General features: G+C 42.1%; 3 protein-coding genes and 1 non-coding gene across 6 annotated transcripts; 1 reads left to right on the top strand and 3 right to left on the bottom strand.

The window, feature by feature from the left end:
- Positions 1-246: 246 nt before the first annotated feature.
- On the top strand, positions 247-4,167 carry asRNA:CR43259 (antisense RNA:CR43259). Of its 2 annotated transcripts, NR_048494.1 has the most exons (5): positions 247-351; positions 446-941; positions 1,007-1,043; positions 2,403-2,794; positions 3,801-4,167. The 2 variants fall into 2 exon arrangements; NR_048495.1 differs by lacking the exons at positions 2,403-2,794; positions 3,801-4,167 and having other exon boundaries at positions 1,007-1,303.
- On the bottom strand, positions 2,835-4,370 carry CG31089 (uncharacterized protein). Its single transcript, NM_170249.2, has 3 exons — positions 4,173-4,370; positions 3,380-4,105; positions 2,835-3,318 (listed from the first exon to the last, which is right to left on the bottom strand). Exons 1-3 carry the CDS (start codon positions 4,314-4,316, stop codon positions 2,923-2,925), a joined length of 1,266 nt encoding a protein of 421 aa, NP_733128.1. The 5' UTR covers positions 4,317-4,370; the 3' UTR covers positions 2,835-2,922.
- A 470-nt stretch (positions 4,371-4,840) lies between these two features.
- Positions 4,841-7,110, bottom strand: CG31091 (uncharacterized protein). 2 transcript variants are annotated; one of them, NM_170248.3, is made up of 3 exons: positions 6,255-7,110; positions 5,474-6,199; positions 4,841-5,407 (listed from the first exon to the last, which is right to left on the bottom strand). In NM_170248.3, exons 1-3 carry the CDS (start codon positions 6,417-6,419, stop codon positions 5,024-5,026), a joined length of 1,275 nt encoding a protein of 424 aa, NP_733127.1. In that variant the 5' UTR covers positions 6,420-7,110; the 3' UTR covers positions 4,841-5,023. The 2 variants fall into 2 exon arrangements, with proteins under 2 accessions (NP_733127.1, NP_001247307.1); NM_001260378.1 differs by having other exon boundaries at positions 6,255-6,458.
- A 158-nt stretch (positions 7,111-7,268) lies between these two features.
- Mco3 (Multicopper oxidase 3) lies at positions 7,269-9,537 on the bottom strand. Its single transcript, NM_143184.2, has 2 exons — positions 7,733-9,537; positions 7,269-7,665 (listed from the first exon to the last, which is right to left on the bottom strand). The coding sequence occupies exons 1-2, from the start codon at positions 9,521-9,523 to the stop codon at positions 7,423-7,425; spliced, it is 2,034 nt and encodes a 677-aa protein (NP_651441.1). The 5' UTR covers positions 9,524-9,537; the 3' UTR covers positions 7,269-7,422.
- Between the last annotated feature and the right edge of the window lie 3 nt (positions 9,538-9,540).

Below are 9,540 nucleotides of genomic sequence, written 5' to 3'. Positions count from 1 at the left end.
AGCTGCGTTAGAAATCTCCGGAGATCTTATCCAAGTCAGCATCATCGTCACATTGGCCGATCGTAATTCACGCAAATCTTGTAAGAGTGTGGGCAGAGGCTTTGTGTAAAGCTTTATCGCCTAAATTGCCAGGGGCATGTCGGATCTGGATAGATAAGCGCACATATGTGCACACCCCCCATTCGGTGTGTGATGGTGTGTATCTCTGGCCAGCCCAAGATCTGCCAGATAGTAAATTACTTTCTTTGTACGCGGACGTGTCGCGTCGGTGGCTTTATTGCCTGGCGCGATGCTGTATATAAAAATGCATATCCCTTGGAATGGATTTTACAACTTTAAAAAAGAAAAAGGGTAAATTTCCACGATAATACGCTTAGCTCGCTGACTCAAACGGGCTGCTACTGGTTTTAGATAAAAATTGAATGGTGATGTGGATTTTTTCCAGAGGTAACACGGTTATCAGGCGTTGGGGCGTGAGCCAAATCGCTGTGTCCGCCGGAGATTAAACAGGAATACTAAATATTTACCAAATGCGATCAGTCAAGGTTAAAACGTGACACATGCGTGATGTACATGGGCCTATAAATTAATACTAAATTCCCTAAGCGCCTGCCCATGTCGAGCATGAATTTCACCAATGCTGGCATCCATTTCGCAGTAATTTGATTTCTAGAATCGAATTTACGAAAATGTCCAACCAAGTGTGCTGGCATGGCCATATCCGATCGGCAATGACTAGCAGGCAAATCAAGTTAAAGTTCAGCACAATAAATAAATACATAGAAACAGCCGAAAAGCGAGTCAGATGTGTACGCCATTTTATTGGATTTAATGCACATTAATGGGCGCACAATGGCAATGATATCATCGCTGGAATTGTGCGCCAATTACTCGATTGCACTTGCACAAAGGCTATCATTTCCAGCGAAATATGTTGTAAGGTATTGTACTATAATATATATATAGCCAGCACACCAACTAATTGATTTTTGACAATCATTTGCAGCAATTACTTACGTCTGCTGCAGGGTCGAATGTAGGAGGTAAATTCAATTTGCAGAAACCTACAAAACGCACACAACGTGACTTCGGCTTTTCGGTAATCTTTTACGGAGCTAATTCCCTGTAAGGAAGGATAGCCTTCAAAAAACGAAGGGGGCAGCAGTAAGAGCTCTCTATTATTAGGTGTAGTGCAAAAAGGACAGCTTAAAATATGAGCAAAAGTCAAAAAAATAATAATAATTAGGTACAAATGAATTAGCTGGAAATATAAACTTTGTAAATAAAAGCCCTGAATTAATCGAAATAACGTTGCATAGTGCAGATTAGTAGTCTATACTAATTCATGTTATAGTAACGCTTCCCCATTTTGTGAATACTTATATTCAGACATGTTCTATAAAAAGATATAGTCTGACGTACTAGCTACCAGACGGAAACCAATAGTAAGATAATAAAGATTAAAAAAAGGGATGAACAATGTAACCGTAGCCATAAAGCAAAAGATAAAATCCGATTTAAATTCGTGTGTAAAGTACTTATGTGTGAAATTTAGGAGCCAAACTAACTCATAGATAGTGGCCAGTGTCAGCCGCAATATAAAACCAGGCCACTGTAACTGTGGCGCTGGAAAAAAAGAAAAACAGAAAACAAAAAGCAAAACAAATGCCACAAAGTGCGGCAAAAATTTAATTATTTTTATACGACCGACGAGCAAAGTGAAAACCAGGCGAAAATGAAAAACCGACTTTGGCTCAGTTTTTCTTGTGTGCTTTTTCATTTCTATACCCAGTATTTAAAAAGCTTAGGGGTAAACTAAATTTCGGAACAGTTAACACCATATATATTTCCTATATAGCCAATATAGCCTATTTTATTTAGTTATTTTATTAGTTTGCCTATCTTTTCCTTTACCTTAGACCAAGTATACCCAATTTACCCTTTAGTAAGTATCTTAAAGTCGCAACCTCCTCCTTTTCTTATATCTTTATAGTTGTTGTGTGTGTTTTTCGATGTGCACACTTGAGCCAATTTAACGCTTCCGTGTGTTTTTTACTTGCCACGCCTCGTTGACTAAGTGCTAAAGAACATTTCGCGGAGGAAAAAATACTTTAATTTCTACCTAAATGCCGAAAACACAATTCCAAAATTAGCACACTGCCATGTAAACTTCAATTAATCTAGTTAAGTAATCGCATTCGTATTTCTTGGCAGACTGAACTATTCAGTGCCATTGATTACACGGCCCACAAATTAAGACCAATTAAATCAAATCCAAATTCGGATCCAGGGAGTATCCATCGCCCACGCAAGTCGTGGCCTTGAACTTGCCAGCTACCAGCATCCATTAGCCAGAAGCCAGACTCTGTTTTAATATCTTGCTCTGCCTTTTTTTTTTTTAGATATCCACCCGGGCCCATTTATGCCCAGACGAAAGCCCAGAAATCAACTTGGCCCTTGGGGGAGTTGCGATGATGCCAAGAACCATGAAATGGGAATGAAAAGCTTGAATATGCATTATTCCTTCGGCTGGCCGGCTATCAACTGGCAATCAGAAGTTGGCCGAGTGGAAAAATCAAATGTATTTCTCTGTTCGAATGTGTGAAGAGGCCGGGGGGAATGAAAAGCGATTGTGGTTACAAGGAAAAGCGTCTGAAAAGTTGGCCATCCATAAGCTAAAGTTCGTAAAGAGTTAAGCTGCACATCTTATCGTCCGAACTTGTTTCTGTATTTATTTTAATATCGGCTTTCGTTTGTTGAAGTCGATTAAACTATATGCAACGATATATAGGTTGTAAGTATTTTTTAATATTTTCTCTCTGTAAATAACTTTTGGTTAAATGTGACTAGCTTATGTGTAAACTTAAAATAAATCCGACTACCGCAGGTATAAGGTATATTAGAGATTAGGGAACCTATTTATCACGTGCCAATGTTCTTTAACTCGTATTCCATCATGATGTCAATTACTGGCTCGTTGATATATTTACGAACCTCCCAGTTCAGGGCGAAATCCCCATGATTCCATTCCGTATCCGCCATGCGGTGCATAACCTTATTGGGCAATCTTTCGGCTATTTGCTCGACATCCTCCACAGCGGCGAGATTGTCACTATCGGCATACCACATGTGCACCAAGGAATTGATCAACTCTACAGGATACTCTGGAGGTTCCTGAGTTCCGTAGACTTCTAGATTCTTCTTGGTGCCATGATCAAATAGACGGAAGTAACCCGATTGCTGTTCCTGTAGGTAGTGCAACATTTGGTCGGTGGAACAGCCTGCAGGATGGGTGGCCATACCTTCCGGCATAGCAGTCTAATGATTTTACAATTATTAGAATTTATTTTACTTTTTTTTTTTGCAAAATAATACTCACCATATTCACACGACCTCCTGCATAAAGTTTCTCCATGGCACTTTCACACACTGGACGCAACATAAAGTCCGGTTGGCAGATATTAAAGAATATGGCCATGAGGAACTCATTATGAGGCAAAAACTCCTGTGATCCAAAAAGCACCGAATATGTGTTCCTATGACCCAAATATGGACCCACAGAACGCACTAATCCGCTGGACAAGTTTTTCATTATAGCCACCGGGGCAAACATGTGAGCGGTTTTGATCTTATCGTTATATTCGGGAATCCAAGACATTAGTGCAAAAAATACCGTTGTACCCTGCGAATGTCCAACATAATGGATGGCATCCTGGCCCTGACCATTCTCCGTGCTAAGGGCGTAGTCAATAATGGCGGTTATGTCGTAGATGCCGATCTCATGCCAACTGAATTTCCAGAAATTTGGATGATCCGGGGAGAGCGTCGTGTGATTTCTCGAATAGGAAGTTCCACGAGCATTGCCCATCCAAACATCGAATCCCGCATCCGCCAGTAAATATGGCAGACCATCATTGGGTCCTTGCAAAATCCAGGCATCCGAACAGCTCGTCAATCCGTGTTGAAGAAGGACAATGGGTCGCTTTTCGTTCTGGTTCTGCAACTTGTGGGAGTAGGGGATTCGGAAAACTCCCAGGATGTAACCATCTTCGGTAACTATGTGATGGTGCTCCGAAGGATATCCGTGAGCGGCAGTGCGGTCAGCCTAAGGTCGGCAAATATAATTAAATACTAATTAAATTTCATTAAATTCTAATTTAAATCAAACTGACCGTTGTTATCTTACTCTTGAGGCTAATGTGAGCCTCTGGATTGTCATACAGTTTGTAGAAATCAATCGGTCCATCTATGGCCGCGGAGTAAACTCCCACGGCAAGAGCAACCAGGACAAGTAAACTTCCCGTGAATCGGTTCATTCTATGTACTTATGTCCTCGATGGTCCGATGTGTACTGACTGTTGGTAAACACATGACTTTCAGCTTTTGTAGAAGTTCCTGGGTGGTTTAGTTTCAAGTAGCTCTTACTATCGGTGCTTTGATAATATATATTTAGACTGTCAAGATAATCCACAAATAACAGAAAGTGCTAATCTAAAAGTAATAAACAGAACGAAATAAATACTCAAATAGTTAATAGTTAGAACATTTATATTTCATGAATTTCGGCAAATTATAAAACATAAAATTCTGAATGAACAATAAATTACCTATTTTAAAAGTTATTTAGTTTGACGTATTCAAAAACGACGTGCCTCATTAATTCTAGCTTATCAACTATTTAGCCACTTGACCAGTCCAGAAAATCTAAAAAAAAGTGTGCCCCCTTCAAAGGTTTAAGATTAAGAAACCACTTTTAGATTTAAAAAGCAGTAGTCGTATATTTTATAACCCAAACTTGTTAATGGGGAAGTTACTTTTACTAAGAAAAATCGAGTGATTTCTTATGATTTGAGTAAGCATGTATGTGTACATTAAGTATGAATGAAATAAATGTCGAGCTTGAGGTGCAAATCTGTTCAATGCTAAAGAGTTATACATCCGTTTATGATATGATATGATAGGATCAACCGAAGTGGACCTAGATTAAAACTAAGTTAAGTTAAGCACCAGGACAATGTCCGTATCACTTCCCCTCGTACTCGTTTAGAATGGCTACAATCGGATCATTGATATATTGGCGCACCTCCCAGTTGAGAGCGAAGTCCATATGATCCCATAGTGGATCCTCCATATGGTGCATCACCTTGTTGGGCAGCGTTTCCGCCACCCTCAGGACATCCTCAACTGCGGCCATCTCATCGCTGTCCGAATACCACAGATGCATCTCAGCCGTGATTAGCTCAGTTGGGTAATCCTCTGGGGCTTCCGTTCCATAGACCTTCATATTCTTTTTGGTGCCAAAATCGAACTGCCGGAAATGTCCCGATTGATGCTCCTGCATGTAGTGCAGGATTTGATCCGTGGAAACACCAGCAGGCATCACTCCAGAAGTCAACGCAGAGGCGGTCTTTTTGGTAAATAGATAATATGAATAAATAAATACATAAATAAGAAAGGAATTCGATGTACTCACCGAATTAGTTCTTCCTTCCTCAGTAGTTGTTTCATTACTGCTGCTGCAAAAGCTGTAAACAATCGATTCCGGAAGACAAACACTGTACATCAGAGCCAGGACGAAATCGTTGTGGGGCAAGAATTCTTGAGAACAGAAGAGGGTCGAGTAGATATTGTTAAAACCGAGGTAAGGAGACAAGGTGTTGACCATAACATCGTCCATGTGATCCATAAATGCCACAGGAGCCAGCATGTGAGCCGTCTTGATCTTGTCGTTATATTCCGGTCTTGAGGACAGCAGCACAAACATAACCGTGGTGCCTTGGGAGTGTCCTATGTAGTGGATACCCTTCTGATCCTGTCCGTTCTCCGTGGACAGGGTATAGTCAATAGCTGCGGCAATATCAAAGTATCCAATCTCGTGCCAACTGAAGCGCCAGAAGTCCGGATGACTTGTCAGACGAGAGGTATGGTTTTTCGAGTATCTGTTTCCACGAGCATTGCCCAGCCAAACATCGTATCCAGCATCGGAGAGCAGGAAAGGAAGTCCATCATCCGGTCCCAAGCTTGGCCAAAAGTCGGAGCTGGCAAAAAGACCGTGTTGAATGAAAGCAATGGGCCTCTTTTCTTGCTGGTTTTGGATATTGTGCGAGTATGGAATTCGGAAGAGGCTGATAATGTAGCCATCTTCAGTGGTCACATAGTGTCGCTCAACTGGATAACCATGTTCCTCGATGAAATGGATCTGCAGAGAGCATATATTTAATACAATAATCTAAAGAAAGGTGAGTCAAACATACCGTGTCGGGACCATTGGTCAAGGATAAGTGTGCATCGGGATTATTGAACAATTCATAGAAGTTTGGGACCTCTGCAGGATCATTGGAAAAAGGAGCAGACTGGACAACTGTCCCCACGAATATGCCCACGAAGGCACAAATGACAGCGATGTGTGATCTATACATTTTGCGACTCAACTGGTGAAAATTTTCTGATAACCATTCCCTTATAAACAGTTTAGTCAAGCACTTTAGTTAAGTACTTAATTTGATACGAGCCGATCAACTACATAAGCCAATTAAAAAGGAATAAACTTAAGTGGGGTCGGAACATAAGAAACATTATCGGATAGTAAAATAAGAATCCATATATCCCTGTTGATGAGGCACATGGGGGATTTCCGCGCGAGCTTAGAACCTACTTAACTTGTGTACAGGAAAGTTTCAATTTCTCCATCACTAATACTAGTGATAAAAACGGTTTTTTCGAGTGCCAAGTGGTATTCTTGAGTTTTCGCGTGTATGCTCGACACTTTTTGCTCTCAAGATTAATTATCGTACAACCTCCGACAGTTAATTTAGTTATAAGTTACCAAGAGTTAATATTATGTAAATCTAACTAAATCCAATCTTATCTTCAACGGATGCAACTTAGACATCTCCAAGTAGACTCACTTCAATGTTGAAAAGCTCAATCAGATTTATACTTCACTTCATTCAAATTCAAATAATTCGATAGATGTCAGCCGACTTTTGTAATCAAAACCCAATTTTCCCCAGTAACAAGTAGAGGCCGTAAAATATACAACTACCGCTCTTAAAATCTATAAATGGGGCTTAATAACCAAAACAACGCCCCCATTTGATGGGGGTAAATTCTCCATTTTGATTATCAATACATTTTGAAGTGCCTCTGGCCGATAAGTTAAGGCAAAGCGATTAGTTCTTGAATTAACAAGCTTTTGCGTAAAGGAAACCTTTTATTTGATTAACTGGAACTTGAGGAGGTTACAGATAAAAAAGGGAAGTACAATTAGTAACTTTAATCACCAATTTATTTGTTGAATAATTAGTTAATAAATAAAAATGATATAAATAATCTGTAAACTCTATTTGGCAAAATCAGGTCACCCAGATACATAAAGTGGGCATTTTAAGTGGGCGGAATGATTATATTAAAAATAAATACTCAACAGCGCACACGTGCCGGAATGTTTTTCATCTGATGATCCTCACCGATCTTCAGCACCGCCACCATTCCTTGGACGGCGTGTGCTTCAACATGGCAATGATATAGCCAAAATCCAGGATTGTTTGAGATGAATCGAACTATTATGTATCCCTGTCCAGGAATTTGCACAGTATCCTTGGCAACGGCAGCGCTGTCTTCCGATAAACGAGGAAGACGTCCTCTGCGATCCAGCTCCTGAATCTATAAGAACAGAACAAGGATAACGTATTTCTAGAAGACCCTTCGTAAATCTACAATCTCTACTCACATTGCGCAAATCGTTGAGATTACCCAGCACTCCTTGGCCCACCAAACGGAATGTAAATCCGTGTATGTGGAAGGGATGTGTGCTGTCCAAATAATTGGCTACAACCATCTCCAGAGGACGATAGGCCGGAAGCCTCATTACATTAACACACTCGCAAAGCTCACGCTCACAATTTCGTCCTTCTGCGGCCAGGGAGCTCTTGTTGCAGAAGTATCTATCGTCCTGGTAGAGATGCCTGCCCTGCAACAGTGATATTCCCGGCGAATTGTACGAAATATCACTGATTTGAAAGAGTACCTCTCCGTTTGGCGCTGTTCTCGAACCGAAACTGGAGTAATGGGTCAAGAACTTGGTGTAACGAGTCCAGGGCACAGGATCCACGGATCGCAACGCCACGGTACCAACATTGTTATCCTTATCTAAGGATTGGCGAAGTGACGATATGGCCGTGGAATTTGCAGGCTTAAATCGGAAATCGTTGACCAGGATTAGATCCTCATCTGCAGCCCTGCTACTTGGCTTATCCAGGATATCACCCTGTGGCAACTCAGAGCGAGCAGATCCGCGGTAACTGAGCACGGCTCCTTGATAAATATTTCGATTCTCACACTGCTCATAGCCTTTGATCCTGATCCAATAGTTTTTCTTGTACTGATTAGCTTCCAAAACGAAATCAAATCGCTCCGCGGAGGTCAAGAAGAAACCATCTGCCAGCACGGGTTCAATGTCATTACCATCGGTGCTGATCATCAAGAGCCTGTGCTGTTCGATGGAGAACTCCACAGGACAATTGGCTATTCCGTTCAGGATAACTCGCATCCTATAGCGATAGCCTGGAGTAACTCGAAGTCGTTCATACCGATGACGGTTATCATTGTCGGGCAATTGGCTGAGATGATTGCGACCCTTTCCGTTCACCAGAATATTCCGTACATCCTGCAGGTTGTATTCGTAGAATATATCCTGGATCATAAGGGTGTGCTCCACAAGATCATAATCATAAAGCTGTGAATGCTGATTCTCCTGACTGGTTTGGCGCACTACAAAGGCACCAGCCACTCCGAATCCCCGCTGCCAACCCACATGGCTGTGGTACCACAACGAACCACTTCGATCCACTTTGAATTCGTGGCGCTGAACCTCACCGGGCTGCAAAGGATACTGGGTAATGAAGGGTGCTCCATCCATTTCGGGAGTTCTATGCATATGCACTCCATGCCAGTGCATCGTTGTTGGCTCACTTAGATAATTCAACACATCCACGACAACAGTATCGTTTTCGCAGAGCTCTATGGAAGGTCCAGGAACCATGCGATTAACAGCCATCACTGGATTTGCCACTCCATCGCCATAAATACAATGCTCCGAAGCACAGGCCCTCTCATCGAACTGGCATCTCTGGCACTCCGGTCCGAGTCGCTGGTAATTGTGCACCACCAGTTGGTAGTAGCAGTTCTGCGATTGGCCCTGCTGGCAAACTCTTCTGCAGGGATGACGATCAAAGTCCCCAAAGTTGGCCAACTCCATCTGGCTGTAGTCGTTCTTCAGATCCAACGCGGGTGTACCCTTTGTGGTTTTATTTCGCATCCAGGCAAACGAGGGCCATTCGAACTTGGCCTGCGGGAAATCGTCCTTGGAGGACTCACATTGAGACGGGTTTGAAGCGAAAATCAGTAGTACTATCAGCACCAGGCTGGCAAAACTTTTACTTTCGCGTTTGGACATCGCGAACCGCCACGGGCAACTGGCCACTCGATTCGCGGGCAGCCGACGAAGAAAGTTTTGGCCCATTGGGCGACCCAGACCTT

This window comes from Drosophila melanogaster, chromosome 3R (genome assembly GCF_000001215.4).
Source record: "Drosophila melanogaster chromosome 3R".
Classification (NCBI taxonomy): Eukaryota; Metazoa; Arthropoda; class Insecta; order Diptera; family Drosophilidae; genus Drosophila; species Drosophila melanogaster.
Note: the sequence above shows the minus strand (reverse complement) of the source record. Positions and strands in the feature narration are given on the sequence as shown.

Bases quoted from the DNA above. Each gene is read 5' to 3' on its own strand.
- CG31089 (NM_170249.2), bottom strand. From the start codon at position 4,316: ATGAACCGATTCACGGGAAGTTTACTTGTCCTGGTTGCTCTTGCCGTG. The intron at 4,106-4,172 runs GTCAGTTTGATT...TGCCGACCTTAG, and splicing joins TCAAGAGTAAGATAACAACG to GCTGACCGCACTGCCGCTCA. The intron at 3,319-3,379 runs GTGAGTATTATT...TAAAATCATTAG, and splicing joins CAGGAGGTCGTGTGAATATG to ACTGCTATGCCGGAAGGTAT.
- CG31091 (NM_170248.3), bottom strand. From the start codon at position 6,419: ATGTATAGATCACACATCGCTGTCATTTGTGCCTTCGTGGGCATATTC. The intron at 6,200-6,254 runs GTATGTTTGACT...TGCTCTCTGCAG, and splicing joins TGACCAATGGTCCCGACACG to ATCCATTTCATCGAGGAACA. The intron at 5,408-5,473 runs GTGAGTACATCG...TTTACCAAAAAG, and splicing joins AGGAAGGAAGAACTAATTCG to ACCGCCTCTGCGTTGACTTC.
- Mco3 (NM_143184.2), bottom strand. From the start codon at position 9,523: ATGGGCCAAAACTTTCTTCGTCGGCTGCCCGCGAATCGAGTGGCCAGT. The intron at 7,666-7,732 runs GTGAGTAGAGAT...CTGTTCTTATAG, and splicing joins ATCTCAACGATTTGCGCAAT to ATTCAGGAGCTGGATCGCAG.